Here is a 20,106-nt window from a genome sequence, read left to right as displayed (position 1 = left end):
CCGCGGGTGGGCGGTCAGTCGGTCAGCGCGCAGCCGGCCAGCGGTGCCCGCGCAAGCCCGGAGCCCGGCTGGCGGGCGCGGACCCAGGGCGGGAAGATGCCGCGCGTAGTGCCCGACCAGAGAAGCAAGTTCGAGAACGAGGAGTTTTTCAGGAAGCTGAGCCGCGAGTGTGAGGTGAGGCGGACGGGTGGCGCGGAGGCCGCGGCGCGTCCCGAGTGGGCCCTGGCGGAGAAAAGTTTGGGTGGCGCGGTCCCCGCGAAGCCGGGCTGGCGCGCCGCGGAGGGGCAATCTCGCCGGGGCGGCCGCTGCCCGCAGACTCCGCTTGCCCTTATCGGCGCCGCGCGGGGCGGGCGGGCGGCGGCGCGGATTTGCCTGATTTCAGGCCGTCTCTTCCTTGCAGATTAAGTACACGGGCTTCAGGGACCGGCCCCATGAGGAGCGGCAGATGCGCTTCCAGAACGCCTGTCGCGACGGCCGCTCCGAGATCGTAAGTCGCCGGGGCGGACGCGGAGACCGAGGCGCGCGCGGATCACTTGTTGCGCGGGGGCCGCGCGGCCCAGGCGGGTTCCGGACGGCGCCACGGACGCCGTGGCTCCCGGAACTAAGCGGGCGCCGTCTCACTTCCTACTCGGGATTCAAAAGGCGAAAAGCAGAGGCTGGCGTGCAGGTCCTCGCGGGGACACGCTTTTCCTGTGGCCCCGACGCGGTGGCTCGTGTTTCCCAGAGCTGGCTTGGTGGATAGGTTGACCGCCAGTGTGTCTAGAACCCGAGCTAAACAAAGTAAACAAGCGGAGGTCCTGGATGGGCTGTGACACCGATCAGGATTCGGGGTACATACAGGAAGAAAAACATCCATTAAGAAAAATCATTCGAGATCAGAGATAGCTTGTTTCTTTTAATTTTTGTTCTTCTTTTTTGCGTTATTCGGGATTTAACCCACGGCCTTTGCTCCGAGCTACCTCCTCAGCCCTTTTTAATTTTTCGTTTGAGACAAGGTCTGGCTGAGTCTCTAAATTACCCAAGCTGGGCTTGAATTTGTGATCATCCTGCCTCAGCTTCCTAGATATCTGGGATTACAGGCATATGTTATTATGCCCAACAAGGTAGTTTGTTTCTTAGATTTGTTGGTAAATCTTGATATGGAATTATCTCGCTCCCAATATAGCTAAGAATGTATCTTTACTCCAGTTATCGACTGTCCCTACGGGAAGATGCTAAAGGATGTGCAATTCTCTTAGAGTATTATGAAGCCTCAGGAGAATCAAAAAGAAACCATTATTGTTTCTTTTCTAACCTAAATGTATCCCGTTAGTGCAGCAGTTTACCTAAGAACACAATGATTTCCCACAGTTGATCTCCTTGAGGCCTCTATTTTAGGTGATAGATTTGATGCCTCTCTTCCATCACCCTTGGGTTGAAAAAAAATTCATAAGTCTTAGTTCTTCTGTGGACTTTGTACAATTGAAGTGCTAGTGAGGCAATGGTAGCAAGAAACTATAGAAAAGAAACTAATTATTTAAAAAATAGTTAAAGCACTGTGGCATAGAATCCTGTTATCTTCATAGTGATTTGGGTAGAGAATTAAAGCTAAGGTGCTGTTTGAACTGAAGTTGAGTTGGAAAGCACTGGAAAATGTAAACTACTCCTCTTTATAACCAGTTACTTATTGAGATTTAATTTACGTACTAAAATTCTTTTCATCATCAAAATCTTTTTCTTTTTCTTTTTTTTTTTTTATTTTTTGAAATTGGGTCGCATGTATTCCCAACTGGCCTTGAACTCACTGTGTAGCTCAGACAGGCCTCGAACTCGTGACAGTCTTCCTGCCTCAGTCTCCCTAGTGCTGGAATTACGGGCATGCACCTCCACACTCCACTCCAGATTTATTTTTAAGGAATAGTTAATATTTAAAATGAAAGCTTTTTGGAATTATATGACAAAGTGAGATGATACTGGTTAAGTTCATCAGGAGCGCTAGCATATGTGGTCGTTAATGCATGTTATAAAATAAATTCTTTATTTTTCAGCCCACCTCCAAGTTTCTGGGATACTTGTACTAGTTATGTAATTCAAATGTGTAAGACAAGGGTTTTGTTTTGTTTTATCCCTGCATGGCAGAAAAAATAATCAGTGGTCCAGTGATGGTGTTGTCCTTTGGGTTTTCTTTTGCAAAAGGTAAATAGGTGCTGGGCATGGTGACACACCCTTGTAATCCCAGTACAGTGGGAGGCTGACATAGGATGTAGGATTACAAATTCAGATCCAGTCTGGGCATCTTGGTGATGTAGAGAGACCCTATGTCAAATTAAAAAGGGAGAGAGAGATGCAGCTCAGTATGGAGTTCCCTGGGTTCAATCTCCAATTCTGGGGGGAAGAGGAAAAGAAAACAAAAAAAGGTGGGTGATATATCTAATGAAACAATTTCCTGGAAGTAAATGATGTTAAGGGTAAAAGATGATACATAAAGTACTGTCTCTGTCTTTTAAAGCTGAGGTTTTCTGGAAACCCAGTGAAGCATAGCCAGTGGAGTGTTTTCTGTCATATCAGACTTTTTGCATGTAATTACAAATTGGAGATATAATTCAACCCACAGTATCTCTGAGTAGCTGTATTACAGTATTGCTGCAAGAGTACAGCAGCATTATAGGTAGTATAACAGCATTTATAGATTTCTGTGTTTGTCATACGTTTGTTTCCAGGATGAATTAGACATTCTAGCTAGATCTTCTCTTCCAAATATCTGATGACACAGATTTTTGCAGGTTATGTTTAATTTGTTCTCTGGCAAATATGAAAAGTTAAAGGGAGTAGATTGAAAAAAAAAAAGAGTAGATTGAATTCTGTAAGATTTGAAGCATGTGTTCTTTTGTTGAATAATGTTAACTTTTTATTTGGGAAGGAATTTCACATTTCCCTCTCTAGTTTTCTTTTTAGTTCATTGTTACACACATTTATATTACAAATCTGGATGTGGTGACATACACTTACAATCCTGGCACTCAGGAAGCTGAAGCAGGAGGATCACCCCTAGTTCAAGGTCAACCTGAGCTAGGTAAAGAGTTCAAGGCTAGGCTGAACTACACAGTGAAACGGTGTGTCAAAACAAAAACAAAAACCCAACAACAAAAAAATAAGATCTTTAACTGCTAGTGGGTAAAGATGGTATCCTGATATACCACTTTGGATACAGATATTTTACACAATACCTTTCATATCAGAGGTACTTAATTTATTTGAATGTAGAGGTTACATAAATGCCTGAAATTGGTCTTACTACTTACATATGGCATGTGATTTTTACCTGTTGTGGAAAAGACACTATTTTGCTTCTGTTTTGACAGTTGTCTTATACAATAGGAGTATGTATAGTTGTCAAAATTTGCCAGTCCTTCTCGTGACTCAAGTGCTTTTCTTTTTCTTTATTTTGAATACCTCCTTAATGTGGCATTGAGGTTGATAAAAAATTCATTTTATGTTTAGATGTGAAATATAGTAAAGTTTATAACACTAAGACTCCTTTTCACATCATGAAATAGTGATTATAGATGAGAAGTACAGTCTATTTGGTAAAATTTGATTTATTCCTTTTGTGAAATTTTTCTTGTAGTAATAGTATAGGAAATAGCATCAACACAATAATAAAAGAAGAAATACACACGGCGTGGTGACTATGGTGGGAAGAGTAAAACAAACTGTTTTTGTGGTACTGTGGATTGGACCCAGGGTCTTCACACTGAACTACATCCCAAGCCTTTTGTGTTTTGTCTTGTTGTTTTTTTGAGACATAGTCTCACTATGTAGTTCAGGCTGACCTTGAACTCACTATAGCCCAGGCTGGCTTATGACAGCAGTCTTCCTACCTTAGCCTCCCAAGTGCTGGGATTAGTTTGTCCCACCATGCCAGCTCTAATAAGTATTTACTGTTTTTTATTTGTTTGCTTGTTTGTTTATGGTATTTATTTATTTATTTATTTGAGAAGTCCAGGCTAGCCTTGAATTTGTTATGTAGCTTAGGCTGACCTAAAATTCATAGCAGTCCTCTTGCTTCAGCCTCCTGGCTGTTAGAATTACAAGCATGTGCCACCATGCCTACTTTCTGTTATATATTTTTAGTCCTGACAGTGGTAAAAAGTGTATTGGGTTGGCATAAAGTGTGTCATTTTATAAATTATAAGGCCTCTAAATTATAGTTAGGACAACCTGCAAATCTTACATACAAACATTGTATCAGTGTGCCATTTAATGTTTTCAAAAGGACTTTTCACTGATCTTATTTATGTGTAGGCATTATATTAAAAAATAAGTTCCAGGCTGGGATGTAGCTCGGTGGTAGAGTGCTCGCCTACAAGGGCAAGACCCTGGGTTTCACCTGGCACTGCAAAAGAAAAAAAGCTTCATGGTCAAGTGAGTTTGGAAAATACTGTTCTAGCTGGCATGGTGGCACATGCCTGCGATCTCAGCACTCGGGAGGCTGAGGCCGGAGGTCGCTGTGAGTTTGAGGCCACCCTGGGCTACATAATGTATTCAAGGCCAGCCTCAACTATATAGTGAGACCTTGTCTCAAAAAAAAGAAACAAACAAACTGCTGTTCTGGTATGACTAGTTTTTGCCATTTTTTTCTCGCAAGACAGGAATCTTGATGAGATAATGGGTATAAAGTGGTGAAGCAGGAAATCTCTCTTGAGATTGGTATTCGAACAGGAGGTAAGGCAATAAGATCTGCAGAATGCCTTAGTCCAGAGCCGATGGGGGAGCACAATATGAAGAAACATGCCTTGGGGATTTTGACATAGGACATTTGTGTAGGGGCTAAGTCTCTTACTTGCCACCAGTCTGCTCTGAGAATTTCATTATGTAAGACTGAAAATGATGGCTGTCTAATCTCAAAATGATTTCTTTTTTTTCCTTTTCCTTTTTTTTTTTTTTTTTTTTTTTATAATAGCCCTTCTTTCTAGTCTGAGATGGAATCTTAAATTTTTTTTTTTTTTTTTTTGACAGGATTTCGCTGTGCAATTCAGGCTGGCTTGAACTCACTTTGTAGCCCAGCCTGGCTTCAGATTCGCAGCAATCTTCCTGCCCCAGCCTCCCAAGTGCTGAGATTATAGGCATGTGCCACCACACCTGGCCTAAAATGATTTCTTCTAAACCAAAGGTGTGAGGGGCTGGGGATTTAGCTCAGCGGCACAGTGCCTGCCTGGCAAGTGCAAGGTCATGGGTTCGATTGCCGGTACCGGAAATAAATAAATAAATAAACCAAAGGTGTGAGCATGCATGTAGTTCTAACTCCTGAAGAGGCTGAGGCAGGAAGGTTTTCCTTTTTGTTTTTTGAGAAAGGATTTTGCTGTATAGCATAAGCTGGTCTCAAATTTGTGATCCTCCTACCTCAGCCTTTCAAGTGTTGGGATTACAGGCATGCCCTACCATGCCCAGCTAGGAGGATCCTTTGAACCCAAGAGTTGGAGGCTGGCCTGTGGAAGCATATCGAGAACCTCATACTGACAAACAAAAGTTATTTCTTTTGTATCATTCAGCAAATATTTACTTAGGTTTTACTTGGTACTGTTCTGAGGACTTTACAAATACCAGTTTGTTAGGAAACTGAGTTTTCCCTCCCAAAGGCTGTTTTTCATTTGAACTAATGTTAGTGGATAAAACCTATGCAAGTAGTTCGTGGATTCTTTTTTTGCGGGGGGCAGTACTGGGAATCAAACTCATGATCTCGTGCTTCCCAGGCAGGCGCAGTGCCACTGAGCTATATCCCCCACTCTCGCGGATTTTTTTTTTTTAAAGGTTACTGTTGTAATGTTGTTAAGTTTCTATTTGAGAGATGGGTATCCTAATTATTAGAGAAATGCCATCAAAAGAAATGTAGAGATTTAGCAGTTCTTGTGCTAATGGCAATAGAAATAGGAAGTATGGATATTCAGCCTGGACTACAGAATTAAACCCTGCTGCCAAAAAAAAAGGAATAAAATATATAACCTCAGAAGAATAAACTGTTAACCATCAGAGGGATTAGTAGATAGCTATTTCAGCTAGTGGTTTTATTTATGTTTTTTCATTTGTTTTGTGAGAGAGGATCTTACCATGTAGCCCATGCTAGTCTCGAAATCTTGGTTGTCCTCCTCCCTTAGACGCCCAAGTGCTGGTATTACAGACATGTGCGCCTGTGCCTGGCTTAGCCTCAGCTAATAGGTTTTTGTTGTTGTTGTTTGTTTGTTTGGTACCTGGAATCAAACTCAGGACCTTGTGCTTACCAGGCAGGCACTGTGCCCCTGAACTATATCCCCAGCCCATGACAGTTTTAAATAAATTTTTTGTTTTGTTTTGTTTTTTTTCTCCGGAACGGGGAATCGAACGCTCGACCTTGGGCTTGCCAGGCAGGTGCTGTGCCGCTGAGACAGTTTTTTTTTGTTTTTTTGTTTTTTTTTTTTTTTGGTTTTTCTCCGGTACCAGGAACCGAACTCATGACCTTGCACTTGCCAGGCAGGCGCTTTTTGCCACTGAGCTAAATCCCCAGCCCCCAGACAGTTTTAAATAAATTGCCCAAAATATGAATCTCTTGCTTTTAGATGAAGACCTTACACTCCGAAACAAATGATACTTGAAAACTTAATTAGTAAAATAAACCAAACAAAACTTTCTCTGGTTCCAGCAAAAAAGTTTACCTTTTTTTTTTTTTTTTTCTGGCAGTACTGGGGGACTGAACCCAGGGCCTTCGTACTGAGCAACATCCCTGGCCCTTTATTTTTTATTTTGAGACAGTGTCCCATTAAGTTGCTAAGTTGCCCAGGCTGGCTGGAACTTGCAGTCCTCCTCTCCCAGCCTCCCAGAGTGCTGATATTACAGGAGTGTGTGTGCCACCATGCTTGGCTAAGAATTTACATTTAGATGAAAAAATTTTTTTAAAAATATGCTATTTACTTCCTTTCTGTATTTCCCTTGATACAAGGAATAATTTGTGTGTGTGTGTGGGATACTGGAGATTGAACCCAGATATGGTTTTTACTTACTTTCTTCTTTCTGTATTTCCCTTGGTAAGAGTAATGATTTGGTTGTGTGTGTGTCTGTGTGGTACTGGGGTTTGAACCCAAGGCCTCACTGAGCAACATCCCCAGGCTTTTTTTTTTTATTTTTTCTTTTGAGATGGTCTCGCTAGCCTGGGTTTTGCTGGTTTGCTTCAGCCTCCTAGAATGCTGGGATTATAGGCATGTGTCACCATGCCTGGCATTATTTCTGTTTTTCACACTGGTGAAATGGAGTGTTAAGTTGCTCAGGGGCTGCATAGAATATTTTATTGAAATGGTTTTAGATTCTTCTTTTTTAAGCTGTACTACTTGAATCTTTTATAAATATTAGATGAATACTCAATGCTTTTGTTATAGTCACATTCATTTCTTCTACGGTGAAACCGTAGAAAATCTGTACTTTTTTAAAAAGCAGTACTGTCACATCACAGGCCAATGTGTACAGCTTTTCACAGGAGAGACAATCCCTTGTGCAATTTTTTTTAACATGGGCTTTAAAGCATATGCTTAAAAATACTTACGTACTGCATTTTTTATGTGCTACATATCATTCATGATTTCCTTGATAAGAGAAATCAAGAAAAATCCAAATGTCTCATACAAGTTTTATTTGTGGTATGCTTTAAAATTCAAAATCTTTAGACCATCAATGATTTTCACATTTAAAAATGTAAGTTTTTAAAGGACACTGGCTTCTGGTTAGACATTAGCAGTGAGAGATCCTAACATCAGCAAAAAATGACCTGAAAGAAAGTATTGATTCCATGTCTGATTTTATATTTAAGCAGCCAATGGCAAATGTCCTCAAAATGGAATCAGATGTTTGTAACTTAATACTTAAGAAAAATGATGAGTGCATGTTTTTTACTTTTAAGTATTCTTAGTGCTGCCTGGCTTAAGACATAAACTGATGTAAAAATAAATGACTGCCTGCATAATTTATGTAATGTCCTGCTCCTGATCCTGTTTGTATTGATTTTTCTAAAAGGCTTTTGTGGCCACAGGAACCAATCTGTCTCTCCAGTTTTTTCCGGCCAGCTGGCAGGGAGAACAGCGACAAACACCTAGCCGGGAGTATGTCGACTTAGAAAGAGAAGCAGGCAAGGTAGGAAACATTTCTTTGCACCTTAAAGTAATATGAATTGTTTTCTGAGAGGTTATCTGATGATTTACATTTTTAGCTATCGTAAATCGGATTTGACAACAAATGATGAGATTTGTTTTCATTCCATGAAACAAGGATATAATACAGTTTATTTAAACCAAAGTTAAACTTCTATATTATGCCATTACTAATTTCATATATATAATATTCATCATAGAAGGGGCTAGCTAATAAAGTAGTATGCTTTTATTTAAAATTTAATTCCTTTAAAAGTGTTAACAAGAAATTTTTTATGTTTACTAAAAATATGTGTGACTATAATGCTACAAAAATAAAATTAAGTCGGAAAAAGCTCTTGCTTTAAAAATTCATAGTATTTAGAAATAATTTGTAGGTAACTTTCTAATTCTTTTAATATAACAGGTTTAATTTTGGGGAAAACAATTTGAAAATTTTAACTTGGAAATAATTTTAAAAAGTATAAGTATATAAAAGATTTTAAGGATAAGTTTCTGGGAAAACAGTTTTAAGTTGGGTGTTTAGGTTAATGTTAGAAAAAATATTGGTAAAAATATATCATGCTGAGGGCCCTGTTACGTGGTGAAACTTTAATAGATAATATCTTAGATTGGTTGATTCTTAAGTTGAGAAAGGACTTAAAATTTCTAAAGAAAAAAATATTTTTTGCATCCCATTGTACACTGTATTTCCAGTATGTTTCCATATTTGTTTCTGTCAACTTTGCAAGTTACTTTTATGTCATATTAAGTATGTAACCTGTCACTTCATTTGTAAAATGTAAGAAATGTCTAAATATTAATTAAAAGACTTGTATTAGGCTATATTAAGGAAAGGATTTCTAATCTTGCATCTATACAATGAAGAATTTCTTGTTTAGTTTTATGAAATTGGGTTTGATCTTTTGTAACAAACTAACATTTGGATTGGGAAAAGGAAAATAAATTATAGTATTTAAAAAATAAGTAATAAGCAAGTAATTTGTTTTCCTGTGTGTTAGCTTACTTTATTGGAAATTAAAAGCAAATTTACCGATTTTTACTACTTGGTAATTCTTTTACATATGAAAAAATTAGGATGTCATTGTAAGATTATTGTCTGGTGCATGTATGTGTGGCTAAATGAAAAACTTATTTTTTTCCTTGTTCAAAACACTTCCTTAGAAGTAGATGCAGTGGCTCATGCCTATAGTCCTAGCACCTGTGAGGCTAAGGCAGAAGAATCACTTCAGCGCAGGAGTTAACCAGTCTGGACACCATATCACTCTGTAAAGCAAAACAAAAAGCATTCCTTCAAGTTTGTTTAACGTGGGTAGGTAGTTCAGATACTTAAAGGCATAAGCCAAAAATGCTTTGCTTTCCCCTCAGCTTTAATACTAAACTATTTTTAGACTTCAAGATTGACATCTCAATGTTACTAAAGTTTTCCAGTATTTAATAACTGATAAATGGGTGTTAGTATAGCTAGAAGTTATCTTTGCTTGAATTAATGAATGAAATCTGGTCACTAGTTTGAAGACTGCATTCTCCATGTACTTAAGCTAGTGAGATGTTTTCAGCGCTATAACCAACAGTAACAAAAATGTTACATGGTTTATTAACATTGATTTTAGAAGTTTCTTTTTCTTTTCATGCAACAGATAGTGCATGCAACAGATAGTACATAGTCAGATAGTACATAGTTTCAGTTTTGCAGGCTTATGGTTCCTACAATAGCTATTCACCTTTCCATTTGTCTGTAGTGTGTAAGGACCCAGTTTAGTGTGTAAACAAGTAAGAGTGACTATGTTCCAAGAACGGTAACATTTAAGGCAAGAAAAGAGCCAGGCATGGTGGTTCGTACCACTGATTTCAGTACTCTGGGAGGCAGAGGCAGGAAGATCACAAGTTGGAGTTCCACCTGGTCCGTTTATCAGTTTGGCAAGATCCTGACTCAAAAATAGAAAAAAATAGCTAGGGATGTGGCTCAGTACAAAGGCCCTATGTTCAATCTCCAGCACTGGGGGGAAAGAAAAAAAGGAAAAGAAAACAATCTTCCTACTAGTAAATGGTTGCATGCCATTTGGACATAGTACTCCAATTAATTAATCAGTCTGCAAATGACTGTACCCAGGCCTTTATTCTGAACTGCAGCCCCAGTCTGGTTTTTTATTTTTTATTTTGAAATGAAATCTCACTGGGTTGTCTGGTCTGGGCTCAAATTGGGTTCTTCCTGCCTCAGCCTCTTTGAGTACTGGGATTACAGATGTGAGCCTCACCTGGGTTTCCAGTAAATTTAGAGAAAGGTACTGTCCTGCATTTTATCATCTATGCAGCTCAGGGGTCTTTACTTCTCTTTCTTTCCTTCGTATGATGTCTTTTTATAGCTGTTAGATTTTGTTTGTCTCCATAGGACTAGGACTATAAGCAAAGAAAAGTGAAAGAACTTCCCCAAATGTTAATTATTTTTCTCTGCTTCTTATATTGGATCCCAAATGACTGCCATCTTCCCTGTTCTCTCAAGTTAGCTACCTATGAAATCATGGTGATCCTTGTAATTGTGGGGTTTTTTGTTTGTTTGTTTGGTTGGTTGGTTTTTTTTTTTGAGACAGGGTCTCGCTACACCGTTCAGGCTGGCCTTGGGCTCACTTTGTAGCCCAGGCTGGTCTCGAACTTGCAACGATCCTCCTGCCTCAGCCTCCTGAGTGCTGGGATTACAGGCGTGCGCCACCATGCCCGGCTTGTAATTGTGGTTTTAAATAGGATGGTTATGGGTAAGGAAGTTTGCCCATAAGCAGAGACCTGAAGGAAGCTTAGAAATGATGCAAGTGTCTGGGGTGAAAGATGTTCCAGTTAGCGGAAACAGCCATAGGAAAAGGCCCAGGAGCAACCACTATATATTTGATATACAGCAAGTTGGACATGTGACTAGTTAGGCTGAAAAAGAGAAAGAGTAAAAGTGAGATCAGGGATAATAAGGATACTGTTTGAGTGACTGTGGTAGGCCCTTGTAATGATATGAACTTCTGTTCTGAGTGAAAAGGGGAGGGTGTTTAGGCAGGTGGATGTGTGAAGTTGTGACAGCATCACCCTAACTTCTGTTTGATAATAGACTGTAGGGGGCAAGAATGAGGCAGGGATACCAGTTTGGCTATTGCAGCCATCTTGGCTAAAGAGCAAGGTGGTAGCAGTGGTAATGTGAGGTGGATGTGTTTTGGGATAAAGAAGACAGGATTTGTTTATGGGTTGAACGTGGTATATAAGAAAGGGAGGAGTTAAGGATGATTGCAGCTTTTTGAGTAGAGCAACTAGAAGTACGAGATTGCCATCTTCTGAGGTAGCAGGTGAAGCAGGGAGCAGGTTTGGCTGGTCTGGGGCAGTGGTGGCGAACCTGTGGCACCAGTGCTGTAGTGGCACACAGAGCCCTCTCTGTTGGCACACAACCCCAACATTGCCCCAGCAGCTGAGCACTGGATAAGGGCACACAAAAGCATGCCAAATGCAAACTTGTATCTTTTAATAAAAAGCTGTTTGTATCATAGAAAGCTCTGTTATTATGTTTTTCTTTTTGAGACAGAGTCTCACTATGCAGTTCAGGCTGGCCCTGAGCTCACTTTGTAGCCCAGGCTAGTCTCAAACTTAAAACGGATCCTCCTGAGTGCTGGGATTATAGGCGTGGATGTTGATATATGAGTTGTTTTTTTTTTTTTTTTCTCGACTAAAATCTCAGTATTCAGGTTTAATTGCTATGTTGGCACTTTGTGATAAATAAGTGGGTTTTGTAGGCATTTGTTGACTAAAAGATTCACCATCGCTGGCATATGATTTATTTTTTTTTGAAACTGGCTGTACCTGTGTAGTTCAGGGTGGCCTTGAATTCACTATGTAGCTGGGCTGGCCTTGAACTCCTGACAGTCCTCCTGCTTCAGCCTCCCGGGTGCTGGGATTATAGGTGTGTGTACCATCCCATCGTGCACTGCTGAGTGTGTGAACTTCTGATGGTAACTTAGTTTTGCAGCTTTCATTTCTTCACCTTTAACTTCTAAAGCTAAGATATTACTTTCGTAAATGACCCTTCATCAACAAAAATTTAGTGACCTAGCTGGGTGTGGTGGCACATGCCTGTAATCCCAGTACTTGGGAGGGCAAGGCAGCAGGATCACTGTGAGTTCAAGGCCAGCCTGTGCTATATAGTGAAACCCAGTCTCAACAAAAACAAAACAAAATAAAAAATTAGTGGCCTTTTAAAAATAGCTTTATTGGCCAGGCTTAATAGCTTAGCTGCTCAGTGCCTGCCTGGCAAGCAAGAGGTCCTGAGTTCAATGCTTGGTACCCATAAAAATAAAATAAAAATAGCTTTATTGAAGTATAGTATACTTTTACATTCAATAAAATGTACCCAATTTTATTATATAATTTGAGTTTTTAACAAATGTATATACCCATATGAATCCTATCACAATTAATGTTTCTGCGCACCCCCCAACCTTCCTTCACGTCCCACTTAGCGGAATCTGGGAGTGGTGCAGCTCAGTGATTCTGGCTCATAGTCTCTCACAAGGTTGCAGTCAAGCTGTGGGCTGAGGCTGCAGTCTCTGAAGACGTGATTAAGAGCCAGCAGGCCTACTTCCAAGTCCACTACCAGTTCCTAAGTGTGTGTCCTCTATAGAGAGAAAAAGAATGAAGTTACCATGGTTTTCATGATCTGTTTTCTGAGTTGCTTGCATCTTCTGTTCATTAGAAGCTGTTTGCTAAGTTTAGCCCATACTTAGCAGGCAGGGGTACTACACATGGGTGTGAATACCAGGACACATCATTGGGGCCATTTTAGGGGCCAGCTACTATAATATTTAAATTTAGTGAATTTAGAAAAACTTAGAATATTAACAGAGAGGAAATAAAAAGCTCCATATTTTATTTGAAAAAGGGTTTTTATGGCTTAAGAAAATGAGTTCATGGAAATTAGACCATTTTACTCATTTTGCTTATGTGGTTACAGGAATATTTTCAAACCAGGGATCTTTAATAACATCTGTTAATGGATGAATAACCATAAATAGGTACTTCATGTGTGATCAAGTCAGAGCATAGAATTTTATTTTCTATTTTGGAAATATGTTTGAAACTTGCTCTGAGGTCCCTCATATGCCATCTGCATTGCCTTGTAACAGTATAGTAGGAAGAACTTTCGAGTTGTCAAAGAATAATATTTCCTGTATTTGTAGGTGGAAATCAGCATATCAGCTCTCATTGTGTACCTCACATGAGGATTAAATAAGGTAGCAAATTTGTGAAAAATGTGTTTTAAATTATAAACATTTATCCAAAGTTAGGTTATTTGATGGTTTTATAGGGTGAGATTATACATAACCGAATCATGGCATTTTGATGCTATCGTGTACCTTCAGTAAGCTTTACTTAAGACCATATTTTGTTGGAACATTACGTATTTCCCAAGTGGTCATCCTAGCGTATTATAAACCCTGGCATCCAAAAAGTTCTTAATTCTTCTTTAAACTGCTTCCCTCTAATTTAGCTGTCAAAAGGACAAGGAAAAAGCAACTTAATGGAATTTAAATCATTCCTAAATTAACATTTTATGGACCCAGCAGCTCTTCCTTTGATGTTTCCTCTTAGGATCTATTTCCAATTACTTTTTATTTCAAACGAATGCAGATCATTATGGTTTACCATAAATTATTAGTCTTGAGTGCTCAGATTGATTTTTTTTATGTAATCTGTATTTTCAGTATTTCATAAAGCTTTGTTGAGATTTTGAATTAATGACTCTATATACTCTGTATCATCCCAGTTTGTGACTGTAGAGTACAGAAATCACTTCATAAATGAAAAGAACTTTATAGTGAAACTGTTTGCTGACCATTTTTTCTGTGAAAATCAAATATACTGTCTAGTTTTACTACATTAGTTTCAGAAAGAGAAAAGTTAAATTTTATTTATGGTTGTTGCATTTCCATTTAATGGCTTATGGTTTTAATTGATAGTCAAATAACATTCATATCAGACATTGAAAAGTAGCTATAAAATGTTATTAGAGTAAATACTGTTTAAAATTTTGATAGGTTGTGACTATTTTTTCCTTTAAGACAAAACATCTATCACTCATGAGCTAGAATAGCAAAGCAAAATTTTATAGCATTCAATTTAATGAATAAAGATGGCATCTTATCTTAAATAGCCTTTTCCAAAGGTGTTTAATTCTTTTTAAACCTTTTGCTTACTTGCCTGCAAGTCTTTGTCCCATAATAAATATTATGTCTGTTTATATATCATCCACAATTTCCAGTGTTTACAGGACCCCTTGATCTTAGCTTTGAGAAATTCCTATTCATATTCAACAGTTCCTTCTCATTTTTACATAGCCTAATCATTCCAAATAAAAGATAACTCTCGGTTTGGCATGGCATATCCCTGTAATCCCAGCTACTTGAGGCTGAGGCAGGAAGATCTCAAGTTTGAAGTCAGTCTGGGTGATGTGGTGAGATGCTGTCTCAAAAAAGAAAAAAAATATCTGCGGTAAAGCTTTGGAGTGTGATTTTTCCCAAGAGAAGTGGAAACAACTAGTTGGTCGCGTCTAGATTTTAACAGTTTGTTTATTTGTTTGTTTTTTGAGACAGGGTCTCGCTATGCAGTTCAGGCTGGCATTGAACCCACTATGGAGCCCAGGCTGGCCTCAAACTCATGGCGACCCTCCTGCCTTAGCCTCCCAAGTGCTGGGATTACAGGTGTGTGCACCACACCCAGCTATTTGATTTAATTAAAATATTAAATATATTTTTTAGCACATAGTTGTCAGTTTAGCATATTGAAATCTGGTTTATAAAATGTTTTAAGTATATGTATACTTTAAGAACTGAATCATAAAATTTAGAACTGGAAGCTGAAGATTTATTTGTTTATTTATTTGAGAATATGTCATTTATTTATTTATCTATTTGTTTATTTATTGGTACTGGGAATCAAACTCAGGACCTTGCACTTGCTTGGCAGGCACTGTGCCGCTGAGCTATGTCCCTGGCCTGAAGGTTTATATTTTTAAAGAAAATGTTTTGTTTTCGATTATTTTTAAATCTAGGAAGGGAATTGGCAGAATTTTTTTTTAAATAAAGTGATTTAAAATTAGTGTGTAGTACTACCTCCTAGTTACATGATTTTTTTTTTTTTCTTTTAAAGACAGGATCTCTTTATGTACTCCAGGCTAGCCTGAACTCATTATGGAGCCCAGGCTGGTCTCAGACTTGAAATGCTCCTGCCTTAGCCTCCTGAGTTCTGGGATTACATGCATGTGCCACCATACTTGGCTTGGGTTTGCATATATCTCTGAGGCACCTGAAGGTTATATAGCTTCTTTTACCCTTCTTTTGAACTGCATAGTTACATTTTAGTGTAAAGATAAAAATTTCAGTCTTAGCCTTGTCTGAATTACATATTACAAATTAGAGACACAGAAGTAATATGTCTGAGAGGAGCATCCCTAACTCATCCCCTTCTTGATTCTGCTTTCTACCCCAGTATTTTTCTAATGATTAATTCAAATATTATAAGAATAAAAACTGCTGAAATGTTACCAACTGAAGGAATTAAGTTTTTCTTTTTCAGTGCTGGGAATACAATCTAGGATCTCATATATGCTGGTGAAACACTCTACCATTGAGCTGGATCCTCTGCCCAGAAATTAATTTTTTGTCTCTCTGTACTAGGCGTAGACCCCAAGACCTTCACACTGAGCTACATACCTTCCCCTTTTTAATTTTAAATTTGAGACAGGGTCTTGCTAAGTTGCAAAAATGCCCAGGCTGGGCTCAAATTTGCAAACCTCCTGCCCCAGCCTCCTCAGTGCTAGGATTATAGGCATGTACCACTATGCCCAGCTAAAATTTATCTATTTTAATGGTACACTTAAAAGATTCCTCCTGGTAGTATTGCCTTTTCAGACCTCAGGTGCAGTGTTTTCTTGTATATCATGAGAAGAAAAGGGCTAAATCTTGGAAATGGTTAGCAAGTTGTTTTTGTGGACATAATTGTTTCTTTTTTCTATATAAGCAACAAGTACTGTATTGAACCTTTTCATGTTTTAAAAATTCAGATGTAGGGACTGGGGATTTAGCTCAGTAGCACAGCGCCTGCCTGGCAAGCACAAGGTCATGAGTTCGATTCCCAGTACCAAGGAAAAAAAAAAAAACCCAAAAATAAAAAAATAAAAATTCAGATGTAAAGGAGGGTTAATTTCCAGATTAAAACAAAAGAATAGCCAAGTGTGTGTCATATGCACTTAGAAAGGCAGAGGAAGGAGGATTCTGAGTTTGAGCCCAGCCTGGGCTACATGGAGTTTAAGGTTAGCTTGCACTACAAGAAAACAAAACAAAAAGCCAGCCTAAATCAGTGTAATTCAACATTACCATCAGGAAAATTTAGATGTTTTCAAACACACACATACTCTAGCCATATAGATATTTGATGTATGTATATTCCAGGTAATAAAAATGATAATTCCTAAAAAGTGTCTTATTCCTTGTCTCCATGTTCTGGTATTCATCTTCAATATGACCTAGTGTCATTCATAAGTTTTACTTATTTGTTTTGCAGGGTACTTGATGTCCTTTTTGGTATGAAAACTTACCTTTGTAAGAAAATGCTCTTGTATTTAATTGACAATTGCTTTCTATCATTTGGATGTTGGTTCTCCAGGAACAGTCCTTTTGATTACCTTATTTTTTGTTTCTTTTTATTTTTGGTCTCCCTTTTAGAGGATTTCTTATGCTTTGTCCTTAAAATCTCTTATAAAAAGTCTTTATTTTTTATTTTATTTTATTTGTCTTTTTGAGACAGGGTTTCACTATGCAGTTCAGGCTGGGCTTGAGCTCATTTTGTAGTCCAGGCTGGCCTCAAACTTGGAACAGTCCTCCTGCCTCAGCCTCCCAAGTGCTGGGATTACAGGGGTGCGCCACCACGCCCAGCTTCTTAATTTTATTTTTAAGCATTTAATTTTTTCATTTTTTTGTTCTAAAAATGTTCCTTTTTAGATAGCATCCTATTCTTAATAGGTGCAGTATTTTTATCTGTAGATATAATTGCTAGAGCTTTGCTTTGTTTGTTTGTTTTGGTTTTGGTTTTGAGATAGCCTTTCACTACATAGTCCAGGCGAGGTTTAAATTTGCTGTGTAGCCCAGGCTGGCCTTGAATTCATGATCCTTCCGCCTCAGCTTACAGAGAGCTAATATTATATGCATGTACCACTATACCCATTAAATTTTAATTAATTTAAAATAATTATGTAGATAGCACATTAGAAACATGTTAATGTCCTTCCCCTCCCCTTTTCCCTCTGTACTGGGGATTGCATCTAGGGCTTTCAACCTAAATTATATCCCCAGCCTTTTTCTTTTTTCTTTTTTCTTTTTTTTTTTTTTTCTGAGATAAGGTCTTGTTAAGTTGCTAAGTTGCCCATGCTCAGTGTAACTTCTGACCCTCCTGCTTCATCCTCCCAGAGTCCTGGGATAGGCATATACCACCACGCCCAGCTCATGTTAATGTATGTTTTATGAATTGGCAGAAAACAGTCTTATATATTCTTTGCAAAATTCTGAGTGGTTAGCATATCCATTTGTTGGGTATGTTTGTATGTATATAATACACATTTCTGTAGTTTTCTGTTTTTTCATTTCTCATCTGACCTTGAAGAAATACTTTGGTAAATTAAGTATAGAAGTAGCTATTTTTATGTTTATGTATGGAAAGAGTAAAAATAAATGCATCCCAGTTATGATTCCAAGACAAAGGAGATTGCATGTGTAGTGATTATCTGGCAATCAAGAGGCTGACTCGGCATTTATGGAAAGGGAGGAGCATGTGGCTAAAGGAGGATGAATCAGAACCAAGTATCTTCTAAAGGGATTTGTTAAATAGTCTGCAGAAATGATTACAACTAAACAGCAGGGTACATACTTCTTTAGTGGAATGTCTTGTTTTCCTGGGTGCCTATGGCCATCCCAGCATCAGTGCTTGTGTGATGATTCATTGGTTTGTGGGTAGGAACAACTGTTCATTGTCTGGGAAAAATGGCTCCTTTGCCTTAAGAAAAAAATTACTGTGTAAAAAGCATTGGTGGAAATGTATGTATAAGCAGTCAGTGTTTCTGTAGTGCTCTGTTTCTTAAGTTTTATGTACATCCATGTGTCCATGGAACACATCCATTTGTCCAAGGAAGTATTATTTAGTCCTAATATTATGTGTGAGGAATCTGAGGCTTATAAACAAAAGTAATTTGTCTTAGACAGACTTACTAAAACAATAATCTAAACCCAGGTTTTATTGATTAAACAATATGGAAAAAATGAGTTTAGAACAAAATAAATAAATAAGTAAATAAATATTTTTTTTGAGACAGGGCCTTGCTATGCAGTTCAGTCTGGCCTTGAGCTCACTTTGTAGCCCAGGCTAGCCTTGAACTCACAATGATCCATTTTATTGATTCCAAAGCCCATTTTATTTTTACTCTTTCCATACTATCTTGGGGTTCAGCATTCTAATACTCCTTTTCTTCCAAAAATAATTACATATTATAGGCATGTTTGTGAATCACTGTATGAAAGCACCATGACTATTGATTTTACGGTTACAAATTTTAGTGAGTCAATGAATTCACAGAGATGGAATCTGCAAATACAAGGATCGTTTGTGGTCATTGTGGACAGTGAAGAGTGGCAAAAAAATGAGTCACTTTCTGAGCATGTTCCCAGTTGAGGTTAAACAAAGGCAATGCCCTGCCATCTTGTTTGACCTCTAATGTTGTAAACAAGTGTCCTTTTTTGGGCTGTATTTAGTGCCATATTTTTTGTATTTTTATGCTTTTTGTTGGTGATTTTGCTGTTTAAGATGGCCCCCAAGCGTAGTGGTGACAGGATACCTCATGTTTTTAAAAGCAAGAAAGCTCTGTTGTGCTTATGGAAGAAAATATGCATGTTAGAGAAGTTCCCCTCCGGTATATTTATAGTGCTGTTTGCTATAAGTTCAGTGTTAATAAGTTATCAATACATTTTGAATAAAGTGTCTGGACAGACACATGAAACAAGATTATGTATTGATCGGGTGAGGAAGATGTTAGGCTGGAAGGGACACCTAACCCTGTATTGCTGCTAAAAGGAATGATTTAATATTCACTAATTCATTGTTCATAGAAACTTGATAGCCAGGCATAGTGGCATACGTGTGTGATCCTAGCACTAGGGAGGCTGAGGCAAGAAGGATAACTGTGAGTTTGAGGCCAGCCTGAGCTACGTAACATCAAGGTCATCCTGAACTACAGTGAAACCCTGTCTCAAAAAAAAAAAAAGTTTTTCAGTTTAATTTTAAGTTTACTTAAAAATAGTTACCTTGTTTTAACTTAATGTATTTGATTAATGAAAGTTTTGCATAATTTTTGACCATTTATATTTATTTTGAGCTGGGCATGGTGGCGCATGCCTGTAATCCCAGCACTTTGGAGGCTGAGGCAGGAGGCTCATTGCGAGTTCAAGGCTAGCCTGGGCTACAAAGTGAGCTCAAGGCCAGCCTGAACTGCATAGCAAGACCCTGTCTCAAAAAATATATTTATTTATTTATTTATTTTGTTCTAAACTCATTTTTTTCCAAATTGTTTAACCAACCCAACTAGTTAAATACCCTTTATCATTGATTTTAACTGTTGCCTTTTTTATATATGTTAAGTATTTGTATACTTGGTTTCATTTTTGGGTGTTTTTTGTTCTACGTCTACTGTCTGGGGCCAGGGATATAGCTCAGCGGGACAAATGTCTGCCTGGCAAGCATAAGGTCCCGAGTACGGTTCCCAGTACCAAAAACAGTAGTATCTTTGGACTGATACTTGTGAGGCTGAGGCAGGAGGATCTTGACTCTGAGACCAGTCTGAACTGTGTAGCGAGAGCCTGTCTCAGAAAGTAAAAAAAAAAAAAAAAAA

At 38.4% G+C, this 20,106-nt stretch overlaps 1 protein-coding gene across 1 annotated transcript in view; it reads left to right on the top strand.

Annotated features, from left to right (window-relative positions):
• Nucleotides 1-20,106, top strand: part of Cbfb (core-binding factor, beta subunit) — a gene marked incomplete at its 5' end in the record, with an annotated part of 53,781 nt that continues 33,675 nt past the window's right edge. Inside the window, 3 exon segments of the mRNA XM_005403703.2 lie at nt 1-174; nt 401-487; nt 8,017-8,133. Coding sequence (XP_005403760.1) covers nt 97-174; nt 401-487; nt 8,017-8,133 — 282 coding nt within the window.

The sequence above is a fragment of the Chinchilla lanigera genome, unplaced genomic scaffold (genome assembly GCF_000276665.1).
Source record: "Chinchilla lanigera isolate Chin_1 unplaced genomic scaffold, ChiLan1.0 scaffold00083, whole genome shotgun sequence".
NCBI classification, from domain to species: domain Eukaryota; kingdom Metazoa; phylum Chordata; class Mammalia; order Rodentia; family Chinchillidae; genus Chinchilla; species Chinchilla lanigera.
The sequence above is the reverse complement of the archived record's forward strand: the minus strand, read 5'-3'. Positions and strand labels throughout refer to the sequence as shown.